This window comes from Oncorhynchus mykiss, chromosome 23, assembly GCF_013265735.2.
Source record: "Oncorhynchus mykiss isolate Arlee chromosome 23, USDA_OmykA_1.1, whole genome shotgun sequence".
Lineage (NCBI taxonomy): Eukaryota > Metazoa > Chordata > Actinopteri > Salmoniformes > Salmonidae > Oncorhynchus > Oncorhynchus mykiss.
This window is the reverse complement of record NC_048587.1, coordinates 16,728,683-16,751,645: the sequence shown is the minus strand read 5'-3', so window position 1 is coordinate 16,751,645 and position 22,963 is coordinate 16,728,683. Positions and strand designations below refer to the sequence as shown.

General features: G+C 40.6%; 1 protein-coding gene across 6 annotated transcripts in view; it reads left to right on the top strand.

Annotated features, from left to right (window-relative positions):
* The window catches only part of LOC110502345 (EMAP like 4), a 90,634-nt gene that overhangs the window by 12,397 nt on the left and 55,274 nt on the right, over positions 1-22,963 (top strand). For 2 of the 6 annotated variants that reach the window (XM_021580294.2, XM_021580293.2), the window contains exon 1: positions 21,608-22,191. The exons of 1 other annotated variant lie outside the window; for it this stretch is intronic. In XM_021580294.2, coding sequence (XP_021435969.2) covers positions 22,113-22,191 — 79 coding nt within the window. In that variant the 5' untranslated portion in view covers positions 21,608-22,112. Of the gene's footprint in view, positions 1-21,603; positions 22,192-22,963 lie in introns of those variants that run through there. 3 more of the 6 variants (XM_021580290.2, XM_021580289.2, XM_036960893.1) reach the window with 3 other exon arrangements.

The following is a 22,963-nucleotide window of genomic DNA, read 5'->3' as shown; positions in this document are numbered from 1 at the left end:
AAAACAATTCTCAATTGTTAGTAGTCTTAAGTCTTAACAGACTGGCATACATAACTGACTTGCCTAGTTAAATAAAAAGGTTACACTAAGAGCATAACATTTCTGCACCCTAATTTTCTAATTCTTCTCTAACCAATACCCAAATGGAGATGAAGTGAAAATAAAAAATCTTATTGATTTATTAAGACCAGTCCCCATGCTTGCCTCAGAGCAGCACAAACGGTGCTAAAATAGTTGTAGGCTTTTGCTTCTAACTTTTATACGCTCTTTAAATAAATAAGACCTACACCATTTTTAACAGCACATTACTCAACACTAGTGAGACTCATTTTGTCTATGGTAGGCCTACAGTATATTGGAAAATATGTTTTTCAATGACGTGACTCTCCGCCAATAATTACATTTAGAGAATTGGAGGACTCTAAATTAATATCTAATGGGCATTTTCCGTTAGTATCTGTGAGAATATCTAAGCGGCTTTTATATAATTCTAAATTAATAATAATTGCTTTGTTTAATAAGTAAGAATATTTTGGAGATTTAGTTTTCATTTAATCTAGGAAAGGATAAAGGCAATTTTTGAACATGGAGTGAGACATTCTCACTAATTTGTAAGTAAAGCCAATAATTTAGAATTATTTCTGGAGACACCTAACTTGATTATTTAGCAGTCATCACTTGCTTATATGCAGTCAACGCACATCTTAAGAATGTCATGGAATATTTGAACATTTTCGTTTCTCCATGCTTGTCTCAGAGCAGCGCAAAATGGTGCTGAAATAGACGGCCACAGCGGGAACGCTATGGATTCTGTGCCCACTCTTGGTAACTCTTCGGTTACACATTCTTGGAATAGCAGAACATATATAATAGAGGTCGACTGATTTATGATTTTTTTTCAACGTCGATACCGATTTATTGGAAGACCAAAAAAAGACGATACCGATTTAATCTGGCTTTTAATTTATATATACAGTGCCTTGCGAAAGTATTCGGCCCCCTTGAACTTTGCGACCTTTTGCCACATTTCAGGCTTCAAACATAAAGATATAAAACTGTATTTTTTTGTGAAGAATCAACAACAAGTGGGACACAATCATGAAGTGGAACGACATTTATTGGATATTTCAAACTTTTTTAACAAATCAAAAACTGAAAAATTGGGCGTGCAAAATTATTCATCCCCTTTACTTTCAGTGCAGCAAACTCTCTCCAGAAGTTCAGTGAGGATCTCTGAATGATCCAATGTTGACCTAAATGACTAATGATGATAAATACAATCCACCTGTGTGTAATCAAGTCTCCGTATAAATGCACCTGCACTGTGATAGTCTCAGAGGTCCGTTAAAAGCGCAGAGAGCATCATGAAGAACAAGGAACACACCAGGCAGGTCCGAGATACTGTTGTGAAGAAGTTTAAAGCCGGATTTGGATACAAAAAGATTTCCCAAGCTTTAAACATCCCATGGAGCACTGTGCAAGCGATAATATTGAAATGGAAGGAGTATCAGACCACTGCAAATCTACCAAGACCTGGCCGTCCCTCTAAACTTTCAGCTCATACAAGGAGAAGACTGATCAGAAATGCAGCCAAGAGGCCCATGATCACTCTGGATGAACTGCAGAGATCTACAGCTGAGGTGGGAGACTCTGTCCATAGGACAACAATCAGTCGTATATTGCACAAATCTGGCCTTTATGGAAGAGTGGCAAGAAGGAAAGCCATTTCTTAAAGATATCCATAAAAAGTGTTGTTTAAAGTTTGCCACAAGACACCTGGGAGACACACCAAACATGTGGAAGAAGGTGCTCTGGTCAGATGAAACCAAAATTGAATTTTTTGGCAACAATGCAAAACGTTATGTTTGGCGTAAAAGCAACACAGCTGAACACACCATCCCCACTGTCAAACATGGTGGTGGCAGCATCATGGTTTGGGCCTGCTTTTCTTCAGCAGGGACAGGGAAGATGGTTAAAATTGATGGGAAGATGGATGGAGCCAAATACAGGACGATTCTGGAAGAAAACCTGATGGAGTCTGCAAAAGACCTGAGACTGGGGCGGAGATTTGTCTTCCAACAAGACAATGATCCAAAACATAAAGCAAAATCTACAATGGAATGGTTCAAAAATAAACATATCCAGGTGTTAGAATGGCCAAGTCAAAGTCCAGACCTGAATCCAATCGAGAATCTGTGGAAAGAACTGAAAACTGCTGTTCACAAATGCTCTCCATCCAACCTCACTGAGCTCGAGCTGTTTTGCAAGGAGGAATGGGAAAAAATGTCAGTCTCTCGATGTGCAAAACTGATAGAGACATACCCCAAGCGACTTACAGCTGTAATCGCAGCAAAAGGTGGCGCTACAAAGTATTAACTTAAGGGGGCTGAATAATTTTGCATGCCCAATTTTTCAGTTTTTGATTTGTTAAAAAAGTTTGAAATATCCAATAAATGTCGTTCCACTTCATGATTGTGTCCCACTTGTTGTTGATTCTTCACAAAAAAATACAGTTTTATATCTTTGTTTGAAGCCTGAAATCTGGCAAAAGGTCGCAAAGTTCAAGGGGGCCGAATACTTTCGCAAGGCACTGTGTGTGTGTGTGTGTGTGTGTATATATATATATATGTATATATGTATATATATATGTATATATGTATATATATATATATATATATATATATATATATATATATATATATATATATATATATATATATATATATATATATATATATATATATATATATATATATATATATATATATATATATGTATATATATGTATATATATGTATATATGTATATATGTATATATGTGTATATATGTATATATGTATATATGTATATATGTATATATGTGTATATATGTATATATGTATATATGTATATATGTATATATGTATATATATGTATATATGTATATATGTATATATGTATATATATGTATATATGTATGTGTGTAACAATGACAATTACAACAATGACAATTACAACAATACTGAAATAACACTTTTTTATTTTAATATAATACATAAAATCAATTTAGTCTCAAATAACGAAACATCAATTTGGTTTAAATAATGCAAAAACACAGTGTTGGAGAAGAAAGTAAAAGTGCAATATGTGCCATATAAAAAATCTAATGTTTAAGTTCCTTGCTCAGAACATATGAAAGCTGGTGGTTCAATATGCCCAGTTAAGAAGTTTTAGGTTGTAGTTATTATAGAAATTATGACGCGTTGACTATTTTCTCTCTCTACCATTTTTGTATTTCAAGTACCTTTGACTATGGGATGTTCTAATAGGCACTTTAGTATTGCCAGCCTAATCTCAGGAGATGATAGGCTTGAAGTCATAAACAGCGCTGTTAATCAAGCATTGCTAAGAGCTGCTGGCAAACGCAGTAAAGTTTGAATGAATGCTTACGAGCCTGCTGCTGCCTACCACCGCTCAGTCAGACTACTCTATCAAATGTCAAATCATAGACTTAATTATAATAGAATAAACACAGAATTGGTCATTAATATGGTCAAATCTGGAAACTATCATTTAAAAAACAAAACGTTTATTCGTTCAGTGAAATATGGAACCGGGTGGCAACCCGAAGTCTAAATATTGCTGTTACATTGCACAGCATTCAATACTATGTCATAATTATGTACATGTCTGGCAAATTAATTCGCAACGAGCCAGGCGGCCCAGACTCTTGCATATACCCTGACTCTGCATGCAATGAACGCAAGAGAAGTTACACAATTTCCTAGTTAATTTTGCCCGCTAACATGAATTTATTTTAAATAAATATGCAGGTTTAAAAATATATACTTCTGTGTATTGATTTTAAGAAAGGCATTGATGTTTATGTTTAGGTACGTTCGTGCAGCGATTGTGCTTTTTTTTGCGAATGAGCTTTTGTTAAACCATCCCCCATTTGGCGAAGTAGGCTGTGATTCGATGATCATTTAACAGGCACCGCATTGATTATATGCAACGCAGGACATGCTAGTTAACCTAGTAATATCGTCAACCATGTGTAGTTAACTAGTGATTATGTGAAGATTGATTGTTTTTTATAAGATTAGTTTAATGCTAGCTAGAAACTTACCTTGGCTCCTTGCTGCACTCGCGTAACAGGTGGTCAGCCTGCCACGCAGTTTCCTCGTGGAATGAAATGTAATCGGCGTCCGAAAATACCAATTTGTTATGAAGACTTGAAATTGGCCCTAGTTAATCAGTCGATCTCAAGCTCGTCAGAGCTTTTGTTAGTTTTTTTTATTTTAAATTAGCACCCTTATGTAGACCTAGCCACACCCACATCTGTCCATGCATCAAAACGGGTTGGAGGCGAAGGAAAAACAAATAAGAGCTACCAAATATAATAATATGTATTCAAATAAAGTGTGTACATAAAACGTATTAAATACGTCTGTAAAACCACAATGAGGACATCGACCTACCAAGCAAGTTTTCATAAATCATTGGGTACAGGGTAAGAAAAACGTCAGATTAATCTGGAATAGGGGCATAATCCATGTTCATAGTTACAACATAACATACATAGGCATTTCATTATTAAGACCTTCAGATAATAATGTCTGTAGGGTAAAAATCCAAAAACATTACCTTTTTTACTCAGAGTATTATTTATATCACATCCCCTGTCTGATATCTTAACTTTCTCTATGCCACATAATCTAAAGGTAGAAATGTCATGTTTTTAGGTCATTAAAATGTACTGCGACTGGATTATCCCTGTCGTTTCTGCTAAGTGGACTTTTATGTTCACTGATTCCCTGTTTTAGAGAACGAGAGGTTTTACCTACATAGCACAGCCCACATGGACATTTAATATTGTAGATGACATGGGTGTTGGAGCGCGTAATAATGTCATTTATTTGGAACTGTTTTACTGTATGTGGGTGGCAGAAATATTCACACTTCATCTTGTTGCACTGTGTCCAATGATAAAACATGCCAGTGTTTCTTGACCGCTGCTCCCACTTTTCGCGAGTTCAAAGTACATGTTCTTGTGAACATTCCAGAGTGTTCTTTAGCTTTAGCGGGTCTTTTTTCTAGCAGTTCGTCTCGTGTTTTCCCCACTGCCAAACTAAGAGCTTCATCCACACATTGTGGAGAATAGCCTCTTCTTAGAAATGTATTGCACATCTCTGCTGCTTTTTCGAAATAGTCCTGAAAATGATTTCTTGCAATGCTTGTGAAAAACGAATAATAATACTTTTCCCCCTTTCCAAGTTAAAGGTTCCAATTGATAAAGTGTTTTTAGCCACAATCGGCCCCAACTATAATTAATACATTTGGGCACAGTCGATAGCGTGCTGGACTTCGGGCTAGAATGTTGAGGGTTCGAAACCTGCTCCCTGTTTGTTTCATTACATTATTATGCCGATCGCAGAGCAAATAGCCTGTCATGTTTCTAGTCTATTGAATAGTTACAGTGTTCAATCATTGATGTCCCAGAAACCGGAGTGGTGAAAACTGTTGAAGTGTATAATGAATGAGTGTGATATACCTGGTATTGGTGGAGTGGTTGAAAAACGAGTTTTAATGACTCCAACCTAAGTGTATGTCAACTTCTTCAACTGTATGTACAGTTGAAGTCGGAAGTTTACATACACTTAGGTTGGAGTCATTAAACTAGTTTTTCAACCACTCCACAAATGTCTTGTTAACAAACTATAGTTTTGGCAAGTCAGCTAGGGCATCTACTTTGTGCATGACACAAGTAATGTTTCAAACAATTGTTTGCAGACAGATTATTTCACTTATAATTCACTGTATCACAATTCCAGTGGGTCAGAAGTTTACATACACTAAGTTGACTGTGCCTTTAAACAGCTTGGAAAATTCCAGAAAATGATGTCATGGCTTTAGAAGCTTCTGATAGGCTAATTTACATAATTTGAGTCAATTGGAGGTGTACCTGTGGATGTATTTCAAGGCCTCCATTCAAACTCAGTGCCTCTTTGCTTGACATCATGAGAAAATCAAAAGAAATCAGTCAAGACCTCAGAAAAACAATTGTAGACCTCCACATGTCTGGTTCATCCTTGGGAGCAATTTCCAAATGCCTGAAGGTACCACGTTCATCTGTACAGACAATAGTACGCAAGTATAAACATCATGGGTCCACGCAGCTGTCATACTGCTCAGGAAGGAGACGCGTTCTGTCTCCTAGAGATGAACGTACTTTGGTGTGAAAAGTGCAAATCAATCCCAGAACAGCAGCAAAGGACCTTGTGAAGATGCTGGAGAAAACAGGTACAAAAGTATCTATATCCACAGTAAAACAAGTCCTATATTGACATAATCTGAAAGGCCACTCCGCAAGGAAGAAGCCACTGCTCTAAAACTGGCATAAAAAAACCCAGACTATGGTTTGCAACTGCACATGGGGACAAAGATCGTACTTTTTTGGTGAAATGTCCTCTGATCTGATGAAACAAAATTAGAACTGTTTCGCTATAATGACCATCGTTATGTTCGGAGGAAAAAGGGGCAGGCTTGCAAGCCGAAGAACACCATCCCAACTGTGAAGCATGGGGGTGGCAGCATCATGTTGTGGGGGTGCTTTGCTGCAGGAGGGACTGGTGCACTTCACAAAATAGATGGCATCATGAGGGAGCTTGATCGCAAATGGGTCTCCCAAATGGACTATGACCCCAGGCATACTTCCAAAGTTGTGGCACAATGGCTTAAGGACAACAAAGTCAAGGTATTGGAGTGGCCATCACAAGGCCCTGACCTCAATCCCATAGAAAATGTGTGGACAGAACTGAAAAGGCATGTGCGAGCAAGGAGGCCTACAAACCTGACTCAGTTATACCAGCTTTGTCAATTGGAATGAGACAAATCACAATGTATTGTGGGAAGCTTGTGGAAGTCTACCAAAAACATTTTGACCGATGTTAAACAATTTAAAGGGAATGCTACCAAATACTAATTGAGTGTATGCAAACTTCTGACCCACTGGGAATGTGATGAAAGAAATAAAAGCTGAAATAAATCACTCTACTATTTTTCTGACATTTCACATTCTTAAAATAAAGTGATGATCCTAACTGATCTAAGACAGGGAATTTTTACTCGGATTAAATGTCAGGAATTGTGAAACATTTAAACTCTGTCTAAAGTGTATGTAAATTTCCGACTTCAACTGTATGTGTATGTGTGGATTGGAAATGATGCAGACAATTACATTGATAGAAGCCACAAACTATATGCAATTTTAAAACTGATCTACCCCCCAGAACTTTAATACATTTTTTTTATTGCCATTTTTGTCATCTGTGTGTACTATCCCTTTAATATTGAGTGGGAGGGATTCTTGCAAAACAAATAACCTACTAATAGGAACAGCACTATCTACTGGTAAGATTTTGGTAATATCAGGATGTAGAATTGGACATAAAACCAAACAACTTTAATGGCTCATTTCTCTGTACTGGGTAAAATACAACACCAAATTCACTGAGAATACATCACAGCTCCATACTACTTGTCAGACATAGAGAACTGATACTGTATACTGGTTGTTTGGGTGGGTTTGGTCAGGGGTCCATGTGTGGCTTTTAACCATTTATTTGGATTCCTCATGTGTTAAGTTGGGTCCAAATTGGATGTTTGGTACTATTTTTATTGTATATTATTTTTGCTTAAATTCTCATGATGTTGCAGGAATGCTAATCTTATCTGTTACTAACTATATCAATGATTTCAGAACAGTCTGAGATGATGGGTTTCATGGCTTGCTGAAATTACATGGAACCACCCGTCAGTAATACTGTGTAACCAAACAAAGCAGGGCACTCCTAAATGCCGTTTGTCCAGGATTTGACAACACTTTATGGACCAGAGAGCATTCTGGCACCACGCGGTGGCCTGGTGAGTGACTGATGGTTATAGCATGATTAACAGTGTGTGATGTAAGGTATACTACATGGCCAAAATTAGTGGATTCGGATATTTAAGCCATATCCGTTGCTGACAGGTGTGTAAAATCGAGCTCACAGCCATGCAATCTCCAGTAGATTGGCCCGTACTGAAGAGCCACCTTTCCAACGAGTCAGTTCGCCAAATTTCTGCCCTGCTAAAGCTGCCCCGGTTTATTGTAAGTTCTTTTATTGTGAAGTGGAACTGTCTAGGAGCAACAATGGCTAAACCACAACATGGTAGGCCATACAAGCTCACAGAATGTGACTGCTGAGTGCTGAAGCGTGTTAAAATCGTCTGTTCTCAGTTGCAATACTCACTACCCAGTTCCAAACTGCCTCTGGAAGCAACGTCAGCACAAGAACTGTCAGTTGGGAGTTTCACGAAATGGGTTTCCATGGCCTGAGCAGCTGCACACAAGCTCAACATCACCATGCGCAATGCCAATTGTTGGCTGGGGTGGTGTAAAGTTCGCCGCCATTGGACTCTGGACCACGAATCACGCTTCACCTTCTGGCAGTCCGACGGACGAATCTGGGTTTGGCGGATGCCAGGAGAACGCTACCTGCCCCAATGCATACTGCCAACTGTAAAGTTTGGTGTAGGGTGAATAATGGTCTGGGGGTGTTTTTTTTTCTTCATGGTTCGGGCTTGGCCCCTTACTTCCCGTGAAGGGAAATCTTAACGCTACAGCATACATAGACTTTCTAGAGGATTCTGTGCTTCCAACTTTGTGGCAACAGTTTTTGGGGAAGGTATTTGTGTGCCTAAACACCAACTGTGTGTGTGAGGGGGGGGGGGGGGGGGGGGGGGGTGTTGATGTGTTTGTTCATTACCATGAAACGTATGTATGTATGTATGTATGTATGTATGTATGTATGTATGTATGTATGTATGTATGTATGTATGTATGTATGTATGTATGTATGTATGTATGTATGTATGTATGTATGTATGTATGTATGTATGTATGTATGTATGTATGTATGTATGTATGTATGTATGTATGTATGTATGTATGTATGTATGTATATCTACTGCATTAATTCATGTTTGTTAGTAGGGCTATAATGCATGAATTGGTATGAGTGTGTAAATATTCCTCCATGTGTATATTCATTAGATATGTTTGATTTTCAGTATGTAGGTCTGTGTTGCAATGTGCCCCAGTATTATGTTGCCTGTCCTGTCTCTGTGACTGCTCTGTGCTGCAGACACTTATTTTTAGCTGTTTGTCACCTACAAATCATGAATGTGCTGCGTAGTGCATTTCCCTCTACTGCCTAGCCCCCACTCTGCTCCTGACCAGCTAACCTTTACTGTTACTGCCTCCTGCCTCCTGCCTACTCACCACCACACCTCCCCCTCACAGCTCTGCAAACACTGGAGCTTCCTAGCTGACCACCCTTGTTGTGTACAGCCTATGTCCAAATACACTGAGTTTCCATCATTTTAGGGGATACCTCAACCATGTCTGTGACTATAACACTAAGTGGATATACAGTCGTCTCAGTCTACTAGATACAGGGCCACAGTACACCACTAGTACAACTGATTGTGCTGTGTTAGAACCCCATGTGGCGGTGCCCTGCGGTAGAGTGGTGCTGAGTGATGACCTCATTCTGTCCCGCGGTGATGACCCGGTTCTGTCTTGCTGCTCAGTGCAGTGATGCTGAATCAGAATGGGGAATATTTCAGAGACCGAGAAGGGGGGGGAGTCCTGTGCTGCAGTCAGTCCAACTTTCCTCTTGTACTTTTCCATGGCAACTGGAAGACGGACGAGAGGTATTTACATTATGACCAGGTGACCAGTGTGGAGGAAGGGGGAGGTGTGTGTGTGTGTGTGTGTGTCCTTGTCACCCATCCAATCACAGTGGAGTTTTTTTTTGGCCTAGCCCTGCAGAGTGCAGATGGTGGAGTGTCTGCTTGGTTGGCAGATAGAGGGGGTGCTGTCTGACTGACAGCTTGTCTCAACATATTGTGTTGAGATACAAGGTACTAAAGTTAATGGTAGAGAGCTGATTTTGAGGGCGCCAGTCTACCTCATTCTTAGCATTCTGATCTCATTGTCCCATGAAGTGGGCCAATAATCTTTGATTTAGATTTGAAGTGACCTTGAACTGATATAACCCATGCTAAAGTGCTAAAGTGAATAAATAGATTTTAGAGTACAGTCTGGTATTATATCAAATCCTTGCAGCGGTGAGTCTACTTTAACATTTCAAATAAATACGACAGCTTGGATCTTGAAAAAATACAACGCCTGTGCCCTGGTCTCTGTTCAACCAAAATATAGTGACACAGCGGGGTTGTGGCCATAGGCAAGGTGAAATAGCTTTTTTACATTACGTTTAAATTATGTTTTGACGCTTTTTGCAGATATTCTTAAAAAAAAAAAAAGTTTTTTAGTTATGGAGGTTGGTCTGAGCACTCACAAACAACTCTTTAGGCTAGGGGGGAGAGAGCTCTTTCTCTCTGGTCGTCGGCAGTTTTTTTCTGCTGTACGGTGGTCCGTGCAACCTCAACCACCCCTCTCCCTCCTTCCTTCCCTCCCTCCCCCAGTTCCCAAGGTCCATGCTGCTTTTCCTGGAATTGGAGGCAAGCAGGAACACACAGCTTCCAGATTCCTGCTTCTCTCTTCCGTTCTCTGCCCAGGTTTTGAGGGTAATTGTTATTTTGCTCCTTTTTGTTTAAAAAAAAAAAAAAAAAAATTATTACTTGGGTCGGAAAGGCACAAAGGACCAAGATACCGTCAGTTAAACTAGGTGAAAAGGCTGGTGTCTGCGTGCTGCAGTCAGTCAGACTGACAAGTGTCGGCTTGTCAGTGTGTCAGTTAGTGACGTTTCGGTCGTACCACAGCCCCGGATCCAGGCTCCTGCTGCTTTAAGAAGGCTGTAATACAGGGCCCTCCAGAAACACACACAAATAGACCCCTGCAAGCACATCCACACACACAACAATTTGTACACACACACACACACACACACACACAATGTCTTACTTCCTCACACACACCTGCTCTTGTACGGTTGTGCATATATTAATGCATACTGACGCACAGACCGAGCATGTGAGTGTGTGTGTCAGCAATTTGCAGGGTGGTCTAAAACTATACTGTGACTGAAATAAGGCTCCGATTCAGAACAGAACCGGTATAGGAATGGATTACACACAGTTTACATTTAAACATTTTATTTCTGCTTACTACGATTACATTGCGGTGTCTTTGATTTACTGATATACTCTCTCTGTGTGTGTGTGTGTGTGTGTGTGCGCGTGCGCGTCCAATCGTGTGTGTGGAATTGTGCCATGTCATGAATTGCAGGCACTGGTTGCGTGTGTGTGTGTGCGTGTGTGTGTGTGCACATGCGTGTTTGTGTAGTAGGCTTATGTATATAGGGTACACCGTTTTTGGGGGGAAATAGCCACATTTATTGGAAGTTTTTCAGTACATTTTAATATTTGTAGCTACTTTTTAAAATAAATACCTGCAGTCAACTGGTGGCATCGTATTTATACTGTTTATCATAGAAAGAATGTAGACCGCTACATTTCGTCATGTTTTTCTTAAAGTTAATCTTGCATTTTATCGCAGCAAAGTTGGCTGGCTACACCGAGGAAAAGTAGCTACACCTGTCTGCCGATAGAATGCCTGTTCGTGAATTCTCGTGGACAAATGCAACTGAAGCACAAAATGAGTCTGATGCCAAGCAGATATTTCAGTAAGAAGTATTTTCCGTCTGCATTTACAAAACACAGCAAGTTATTTGCTTGCTTTCAGAATTCTGAGTTAACCTTACCCCAAAGTTTAGCTTGCTAGTTAATCAAAGTAAGTGGCTGAATTAATCAAGTGCCGGGGCATCATATTGTGTCAGCTTTCTGCCGTGTTTGAGAAGTCAAAGACCGTTGCGTGAGTTATTTATACAGCTGCCACTATCCTGATATCCTTGCGGTTATTTTTTTTTCCTTCTCTGTTCCCGGCCCGTCTTCTCCGAGCAGAGCACTTCGACTGTGTGTGTAATTTACAATGCTATGCTTGCTTTAGTTGTCTGTCATTGTGAGGCGCTCTGGGAGACCGACAGACACGTGTAACGGGCCTCCTAAGAACATGTCTCAGTTTGTCCAACACATCCCTCTATGGTTACCGAAACCCATTCCCCCTCTCTTCCCACTCCTCCTCTTCCCTTCAACCTTCCTTCCAGATCCTCATGCAGGCATTCCCCAATCGAAGGGTGCCACCTCTAACCTCTGACACGTTACTTTCCCTAGGGAACCGTCATGTATCCGCCCCCAGACTCCCCCGGTCTGTCTCATAAGCCCTTCATATCACTCTCTCTTTTGTTCCCCCTCACACTGTCTAGTATGCAATTTCCACTTCATTTCAGTGCTGTACAGTTACTGTCTCTGAAACATGCACGTGTGTATGCAAATGTGCTGCTGACAAATAGAAACGGGTTCACTCTCACACACACATGGTAGTATACAGGTCCTTATCCATGGGGTAGTGGAGAAAACGTTAGTGTCGTGACTCCAGGCCAGGGCCTTCCTTCTTTGGGCTAGAGTGTTTTACTGGAAAGGGCGCCATGACACTTCATTGAACCAAGGCTCTGGCCTCGTAGCTTATAATGCAGTGTGGGTGTGAGATGGTGAAACTGGCACCACTAGGGCTGTGGTGGTCACGAAATTCCGTCAGCTGGTTATTGTCAAGCAAATAACTGTCGGTCTCACGGTATTTGAAGTTTAAATAACGTAAACACATTTCGGGTCTCCTGGCTTCCACACACAGCCTACAAGCCATTTTAAAAAGTAAGAAATCCATGTAATTTAGCCAACACCTTCACAATAAATCCATTATTGAATATAGACGAGTCTTAAGAAGCATGATATGAAGAAAATGTATTCTGTCAGAAGACCAGAATAGCATACTGAGTTGTCCTGTGGGCTACACTAGTTCATTTAGCAGACAATATTTGCTTACAATTCCTTGGCATTATTTTATAGTATGAAGAATACAATTGAATAAACTATAAATATTTTCTCCAAACGATGTGAGGGAGTGCGCACATGCTGCTATTCAGTGTTTAGGGGTTAACAAAGAAATAGGTACTCCTATGTGCTTAATTTAGTTATTAATGTAACTTTAGTTGTTCTACAAAAGTTGGGCTATATGTTTTGATTTTTAATACATTGTAAGGCTGTATGATGAGACTAATGATGATTTGAAAAAGGTTGCTTGAAAGGCATGAGCTCTGCTTTGTTTTTTTTTGCTCAGGCTGTACGCACTCCAATAGTCTCTCATTCCCAATTTGACAAGCACTTGATAATGCCTCCATTTTAAGGCGGCATCCCCTTTGTGGTTGTCATGCACCCTAAAAAAAATCCATACCTTTTTGTGGCCCGGAGTGCTGTGTTGTGCCCTTCTCCCTGAATGTGCTGCACAATCCGAAGCGCCTCTCACATGGCTCTGTCATGTGATCAGGTCTTTATCACAGGCTACAAGTGAAGACAGACACATTGGGGACGTAACTGTGCATGTCCTTTCCCAATTCCGAGGTGCATATTGAAGATACTGGAAGAACTGTCCACATTTATTTTTCGTCAGCCAACAAGATGAGTAGGCCTAATGAACAGCAAAAGCATTAGCCTATGTTTATCCCACGCAACGTGTGGAATGGCTGTCATAATATTTAAAAAAGTGATATTTTGAAAGCCCAAGCACATACTTTTTTTGTAGCCAATTTAGATTTTTTTTTTTTTGAGGGGTTTACATGTACATAATCTATTTCATATTATACGATTATAAAACCTACCCGTAGATTGCCAATCAAAATAAGAAAAAACCTGCAAGAAGTACATAGTTGAATATATAATACATTCTATCAATATGTCTCCATGAAACCCCCCAACATCTTTTGAAACAGCACAAGCCCATGTTTTTTTTAAATCCACATTTAATCTCTTTCCTACCCTCACTCCGCTTTGTTAGGGAGCAGGCGTAGGGTCTTACTCTCAATGTATCTACATTATGATACTGATGGAAAATAATAGTAAACGTCCTCTCACTGTCATCTGTGTATATTTTCAGCAAACATTTGTATTTAGATAAGATTCAACAATTGAGACATAAACTGAATAAGTTCAAAAGGAACAGTCAGTATCTGTGGCCACCAGCTGCATTTAAGTACTGCAGTGCATCTCCTCATGGACTGCACCAGATTTGCCAGTTCTTGCTGTGAGATGTTATCCCACTCTTCCACCAAGGCACCTGCAAGTTTCCGGACATTTCTGGGGGGAATGGCCCTAGCCCTCACCCTCCGATCCAACAGGTCCCAGACGTGCTCAATGGGATTCAGATCCGGGCTCTTTACTGGCCATGGCAGAACAATGACATTCCTGTCTTGCAGGAAATCATGCACTGGTCCAGCGACGGTGTTTTTGTGCCTGTTGTTGCCGGTGATGTCTGGTGAGGACCTGCCTTACAACAGGCCTACAAGCCCTCAGTCTAGCCTCTCTGCCTATTGCAGACAGTCTGACCACTGATGAAGGGATTGTGCGTTCCTGGTGTAACTCGGGCAGTTGTTGATTCCATCCTGTACCTGTCCAGCATGTGCGATGTTTGGATGTACCGATCCTGTGCAGGTCTTGTTACACATGGTCTGCCACTGCGAAGACGATCAGCTGTCCGTCCTGTCTCCCTGTAGCGCTGACTTAGGTGTCTCACAGTACACAGACATTGCAATTTATTGCCCTGGCCACATCTGCAGTCCTTGTGCTTCCTTGCAGCATGCCTAAGGCACGTTCATGCAGATGAGCAGGGACTCTGGGCAACTTTCCTTTGGTGTTTTTCAGAGTCTGTAGAAAGGCCTCTTTAGTGTCCTAAGTTTTTAGAACTGTAACCTTAATTGCTTAACTACCGTTCCACATGTGCATGTTCATTAATTGTTTATGGTTCATTGAACAAGCATGGGAAACGGTGTTTAAACCCTTTACATTGAAGATCTGTGAAGTTATTTGGATTTAGATGAATTATCTTTGAAAGACAGGGTCCTGAAAAGGGACGTTTCTTTTTTTGCTGAGTTTATATTTTCAAAAGCATGCGAGTCTCGCTCGTGTTTATATTTCATAACCTCTGCAGGCTTTTAGGGTTGCCTATACGCGATCGAGCAAAATAGTAGCCCTACACTTGATTAAGGCTACATTATTGCATGCTAAATGTTTCTTATCAGTGGTAGATGCGCGAACAAATAGATGAGCTATAGGCCTAACACCCACTTATGTTCCCAGCGAGAGACCAATTAACCAAATATACGTAGATTCAGTGAAACAAAATCACATTGGTTGATCAAATCAAATGTATTTATAAGAGTTCTTAATGTTTTGTACACTCGGTGCATATCTATATTTCATAATGTTGTTGTTCAATCGGAGGATATTGCCCTTCGTACATCAGCTGATATCTCAAAGTGCCGTACAGAAACCCAGCCTAAAACCCCAAACAGCAAGCAATGCAGGTGTTGAAGCACGTTGATCAGACAAGTAAGTCACAGGCTTTTGATCAAGAGGAGACCTATCCGACTGAGTAAAGAGCAAAGTAATCCACTTGCTAACCCCTTACACTCATGGGAATTGGCCTATGGATGGGACTACATTGAAATGATGCTTACAGAAGAAAAATGGAATGTATAACCATGGTAGCAGTTAAGTTTGGGGATTATGAGAAAATGATTAGACCAATGGTGAGGACACAGCAGTTCACGAGACTGAATCCAACCATTGTACTGTTGATTTTATGTGTATTTGACGTTTACTGTACTTATCGCCCACATTTGTTGATAATGAAATCTGAAAATACTCTGGATACGTTCCGTAATATGATAAGAATATTTTTGAGCTCTCCTAGCTGTGCTGTTGAGGAACTAGAGAAAGTACACTTGTAGTTGTTTGATTCGGACCACAGCCCTGCACCCCCCCCCCCCCTTTACGCAATTACTGTTTTTGTTTACGCAATTCAAAAACGGTCCATTTTATAAATCACAATCTGTGTCAGGTGGGCATAATTTGAAAGCTTGTTCTTTTGCCAACATGACTAGCTAAATTATAAACTGGAAATGTGAAGTGCACATTTGGGTGTTTGGCTTGCTTGTATGACGTCAAAGCGGTATTTATTATAATCTTCAATGTCTCATCTTTCAAAATATATGCATGGAGTCCTCATTTTACAGCATTTCCCTCATTTTCGATGATCTTTGGGGTGCAAAAGTTGACCAATCAGCGGTGGGGACGGGGCAACGTCTTGTTTCATGTGGTAGTCCAGTTCAGAACGGCTGTCAGTCAACCCATACAGAGCTGTGATGCGGAGACCCTGAGCTCTGACGTCATGTATAGAATCTTGCTGTAAAGCCACTTGCGTTCCAATTTAGGTACGTTTCAATGTCCAAATCTGCCATTTTCAACCCATATACGGGTACGAGTGTAGTAAAGGGCTACGCTACATAACACGCTGTCAAAATGTTTTGATCAGTACTAATAAATGAGCCAACTAGACAAGATGATCATGAGCAGCACTCACCTCAACTAAGCTGACCTTTCCCCCCGGTCTAATTGTAGCCTATATCCAATTGAAGATTCATTGGAAGAAAAAAAATTCTGACATTGATTGATTTATCAAGACTGAAAGCAGTGTGATGACACTGTCCCTAATCAAAACGGCGCTGAAATGATCATCTAGTTCAGGGGTTCCCAAACTTTTTCATTCAGGCCCTTTTTCCAGCATTGTGAACACACCCCTCTTGTTGGTGGAAAGAAAATTGTGCAGATTATTTCCTGCAATTTTTCATGGGTTTCAGAGATAATTTAGCTTTTTTTAAATATTTTTTTTAAAGATAATTGACTTGCAATTCTGTACACTTTTCCATGTCTAACAGTCAAACGTTTGGACACACCTACTTATTCAAGGATTTTTCTTTATTTTTTTTTACTATTTTCTACATTGTAGAATAATAGTGAAGACAAACTATGATTAAAAAAAATAACTGCATAATGGTAATAATTTATTTGAATGGTTAATCTGTAGTCTTGATAAACTGGGTAAATTAAGATGTAGCGTAGGCCTATTTACAATACAGTTGAACGCAATCCTCAGGAGTTATTGAGTGTGCGCTTGTTTTGGCTGATTTCATGGGGATTTCTGTTGCCCTTCCATCTGTTTTGGAAATTATTTTATGGTACTGATCAACATTTTGCAAAGAAGAAGCAATATCTTATTTTATAAAAAAGTGTGTGCTGTCTCTTTAAGACCCAGGATGTCATTCACACACAGTCAGTTCCAGTCTCATGCAAAGTTGGTCTTGACTGGGAGAGATGTGACGCAGGGGGAGACTAAGTGAATGAATAAGGTTTTCGGTGACAATCCGCTTTGAAATCAGCCAGTTTTGTGTTATGGTTTGCGTATTATCATAAACGAGGTACTAAGGTAGTGAATTTATGTTTGCTTCAGCTGTAAGCTAGCGAGGAAAGTTGACCTATAAAGCTGGAAGTTACCGGTAACTTCTTGTGTTCTAACCTGTAATAGATATTGTTTTGTTTTGTGAACAGTACATTTTCAACATTTCTACAGGCCGCGTAGCATTATTCAAGTGTGCTCTGCTATCCTGCCACCTTTACACTTTCCTGTCAGCTCTATTTTGGTGACTTTACTGCAGTTCCTCTCCACATTTAGGTTTGATCTTCCTTCAGATGGCAGTAAAAGCTTGAGTTAACGCCAGACGTTTTAAGTAGAGAGGAGGAGCAATGATATACAGCACATTTTCAGCAAATTGTTATGGAAAAGTATTTTGGGAATGATTGCAAACATGGTCACAACTTCTCGTCTAGCTACCAAAGCATGCTGGGAGTTGTTGTGTCACATGTCTGAGGGGCCATGACCTGACTTGACTGTGCTTAGGTATGAGATAAACCGTCCCTTCCCGAGAACTCTGTGTGCTGGCTTTTGACCTCACAACAGTTGACCTGTCTGTCACTTACACGGAACCCAAACCGGCTGCGCACGTGCACCATCGTGCGCTATCGTGCATAAATGTATTTTGTCCCCCTACACCAAACGCAATCACGACACGCAGGTTAAAATATCAAAACAAACTCTGAACCAATGACATTAATTTGGGGACAGGTTGAAAAGCATTAAACATGTATGGTAATTTAGCTCGTTAGCTTGCACTTACTAGCTAATTTGTCCTATTTAGCTAGATTGCAGTTACAAGCTAATTTGTCCTGAAATATAAACATTGAGTTGTTATTTTACCTGAATACACAAGGTCTTCTACTCCGACAATTAATCCACACATAAAACGGCCAACCGAATCGTTTCTAGTCATCTCTCCTCCTTCCAGGCTTTTTCATCTTTGAACTTATATGGTGATTGACATCTACACTTTTACCACAACAACCGGCAAAACATTTTGTCTTTCAATCACCCACGTGGGTATAACCAATGAGGAGATGGGAGAGGCAGGACTTTCAATGCTTTCTGCATCAGAAATAGAAAGGAGTTATATTTTAGCCCTTGGCGTCACAGACGCTCATTGGCAAGCTCGAACAGTGTGGGTGAAATAATTGAATAACATGGATTTCTACATTTATTTTGCGACGCTCGCGCACGCGACCTGTCCGGTCTGGTCAGCATGTTAGGCTTGGGCGGTATACTGTTTATACTGGGGTATTTAGAAATGGCCACAGAATGGTTTTTCAATAGCATCAATACTGTTCAAACGATTTATTTTCAAGTTTTTCAAATACATTTTAATATGTGTTGCTATTGTTTTTTTTTTTTTATCAGATCCAGTTCTTATTTCAACTGTCACATTATTTTACATTATTAACCTTACTTCCCCAGCACAGTTGAGCCAGTCCCGTTTCTAAATAGCACAACAAGAGAAAGTGGGAGCAGTTGAGTATAGCTGTGTAATAACAAGGGGTGCTTTTTATATTGTAAGTCAAGTGTTTTTTTTTGTTGCTTCAATAGTGATCAGGGATGTGCAACCATAGGTTTCCATCACAGAAAATAGATTAGTGCAACACATTTGGCTAGTAAAGGAATTTAAAAAAAATAATGAAATGAAACACATTTCATGGCACATTTCTAATGTTTAGGCCTATCAAAGAAAGAATGTAGCCAGCTACAGTTCCTAATGTCTTGCTTAAAGTTGGTTTTGCATTTTATTGGAGAAAAATGGCTTTTCCGTGGGAAAAAAACTAAAAATCAGTTGCAGCACTCTGCTGATAGAATGCCCAATCCTGAATTCTCATCCGAGTTTAGAAGTGCAACTGAAGCACAAAATGAGTCTGACGCTGAGCAGGAATTACAATAAGAATCATTTTAGATCTGTTTTTACGAAACGCAGCAAGATATTTGTTTTTATATTTTCTTCCTGTCTGAAAATGATGCGTTAACACGACCCCTAGTTTAACTTTATATCTAAGTTGCTGAATTAATAAGGTGATGGGGCATCATATTGTTACATTACTTCTGCGTTTGAGTAGGCAAAGCTCTTTGTAAGAGTTATTTGCACAGCTGCCAGTGCTATCTTCATTTCCTTGCGTTTTTCTCCACTCCGTTCTCTGCTCCTCCCTCCTTAGAGCAGGCAGGCTCGTTGCCCTAGCAACTCCAGACTCCACACAGAGACAGGTGCTGGAGAGCCAGTACTGCATGCGTCAAAACATTGCTAATTTGCTAAGTGCCTCTTGTTCACATTCACTTGTAAGTATAAACTCACCAAAAAATGACATTCTGTAGCTCCTACCTATATAACTTTATGAGCTGGATTGCCCGTGTTTGCAATTTATTTTATTTTCATTTGCACTTGTTAGCGTATTTAGCCTTCAGCCTCCATGCACATGTGCTATTACTTGTGCTAATTTTGTTAGCATTCTGGTAATAGATGCCCAATGGGTTTAAAAAAACATTTTCTGTTGCGCCCATTTGTGTACTAAACCGGCAATAACGTAAAGTCAAGGGTGAGAGGAGGTTATGATGGTTATGAACATCTGGATACTGCCCAACCCTACTGTCAAGTGTTAAAAGCTCATTACTTCTCTAAGAGGACAACTGCAGTGTCACAGTTGGCTATCTCACCTTTCACACCGCTGACACTGGCCCCTCCTCCTTTCACCTGTTCTATTCATCCATCTTGTGAGAGAACCCCATCCTTGTCCATACCATGAGTCATTGCAGAGCCCATTATAGAAATATATTGTGGGAATGGCTTCCCTTTTCTGTTTCTCCTTTTCCTCCAGGCTAGTCACCAGTCCCCTTTCCAGTTTTTTTTTTTCTCCTTCCAACTTGTCAGAGTGCTATCTTGAAAGAATTCTCTCTTACATGTTTCTCTTTCTTTCTCGCTCACTCCCTTTTTCTCTTATCTCCCTCTTTCTGTTCTCTCTGTCCTCACTCTCCCTTTCTGGCTGTGCCCTGCGACAGTGCCCCATTCACAAACAGTGGAGAGTTAAGTGGTTCACTCTGGTTTGAAAGCCGCCATCGGCTGGGATCCGCTCTCCCTCCGAGCCTCAAATTTACAAAACCCTGCCTGTGTTGTTTTTGAATGCTGGCCCACTAAGGCACAGGGCTGAGGTTCAGTTTCAACTGTGTTCTATGTAGCTAGCAGGAGTTAGGCTATGCACACATGTGCGGTCTTAAAGACCCACATACACGTGAACATGGTAAAGAAGGTTCTTCAGAATGCCTATATATATATATGTATGTATGTATGTATGTATGTATGTATGTATGTATGTATGTATGTATGTATGTATGTATGTATGTATGTATGTATGTATGTATGTATGTATGTATGTATGTATGTATGTATGTATGTATGTATGTATGTATGTATGTATGTATGTATGTATGTATGTATGTATATATTACATACATACATACATACATACATACATACATACATACATACATACATATACACACACACACACACACACACACACACACATGATGCACTCTGTTCCACCCAAACTTTGATACATTCTTAGTGAAACATAGGCAGGAACGCACTGAATGGGTTTCTATCATAGTGCTCTCTGCTTCCCACTCAGACCCCGTAGCCTGGCTGTGCTCCTGCATTCATGTGAGGAACAGTGGGTTTCATTTCGACCAGACCAGGTTTTGAAATGTTATTTTACATCATCTCAAGGAACATTCACATCATATCATTGTAATTCTAGGGTGATGTCATATCCTTTTACGTGAATAATAATGAATTTATTGAATTGCCCAGATCTAAAGGTGGCATAGTGATTAGGGTGGTACGGTTCTTGTCAGACGGTAGGTAGGTTAAGTGGGTATGATGACGGTATAAGACTGTCAGTCCTGTAAGGTGACTGCTGTGATGGTGAGTGGTGTGTGAAAGTAGTCTGTGAGAGGATAGGTAAGCAGGGAGAGGATGAGAGGGGGAAGGGAGTAGGGGGTATAGGGACTCCTGCAAGGCTCCTGGGGGAGGGGGAATTTGACACCACTACGTGGTCTACCCTCCTCCCTGTATTTCTCCCTTGTTCTCTCTCTCCTTGCTTTCTCGATTTTCAGGAGCTGTTTTGCTGTCAGCACTCCAGAGGTTAAAAATCTGTGAGCCAACAGCAGGAGCTCGGCTTTAGCCACTCCCTGAGCCAGCCAAGGTTTTCTTTTTAAAGTCTTTATCTCCTCCTCCTCCTGCCTCACTCTCTTGCTCATTCACTCTGGGCTTTGTGTGAGCGTGCATCGGTGGCACTGTGTGTTAGCGCATGTCGGGGAGAGAGCAGACCCAGACGAGAGAGAACGAGGGGGAGACCAAAAGCATTCTCTCTGCACACAGACAACCAAGAATCATTCTGCCTGCTGTCAAGGAAGACTAGTACCGGATATAAAAAAAAGTAACAAAGGAACTAGACTCAAGAAAGCGAGAGCGAGGAAGAACTGGACTGCCTAAGACGAGGAATATTCTATCACTCACTTGTGTGTGTGTGTGTGTGTGTGTATATATATATATACAGTCACACACACAGCAGACTTCTATCGGTGAAGCCAGCAAACTCACTCACACTCTCAGACAGTAAAAAAGGGAGGAAGCTGCCTGGATCTTGCCAAAGAGGTGTGTGTGTGTGTGTGCAGCGAGAGGAGAATGGAGGAGGGCTCGGTGTCTGTGGCCCCAGCATGCAACTCTACGACCACCAACGCGGTGCTGAACAACCACTGCGCCGGTAATCTACTGTTCTGTAACCGTACTACAATAGCCTTCATTGCCCTGCTTTGCTGTAGTATTGCTTTTGTTACTGTTCCCAGACAGAGTAAAATAATCAAAGCTCTGAGGTTAGTGGAGCGCGAGCTCCATGTGGAGGCTCATTGACGCGTGTGTGTGCTCTATGGGGTTTCCCCCCCAGCTACGCACTTGAGGTGGCGTTAGCTCCAGAATCTGTCTTCTGCAATACAATAGTGTCTGTGTGGTTTACCAGAAATGGCATGCATGTGGTTCTAACGTAGAATACTTTCTAAGCGTGCTTTGGTCATATCCTGTGGTGGGTCTGTAGTCAAACTATAGAAGTAGGAAAATGTGTGTGTTGTGTGTCTGTGTGTGGCCGCTCATTTACTTTTTTATCCATAGACTCGGGCCCACACAATTACCCCTGCACTCTTTTTAATGTCTGTGTGTGGGTCGTTATGACCTTTTTCTCCAAGCCATTCACTGTTCCTTCAGAGAGCTCACCCCATTGAGACTGCTGCTGATTGGTCTGAGGAGAGGACTGAGACAGTAAAGCTGTCTAGATGTCCGTCTTTTTATAGCAGGGAGGATTTGTGTCAGCGAGAAGAGTGAGAGAGGCGGATGGATTGAGTGTATTTGTATTTATTAAGGATCCCCATTAGCAGCTACCAAGGCAGCAGCTACACTTCCTGTGGTCCAAACACATTAAGGCACTTATATCACACACAAAACAAAAGATAAACAGTACATCATATAACATTATTACACCACTA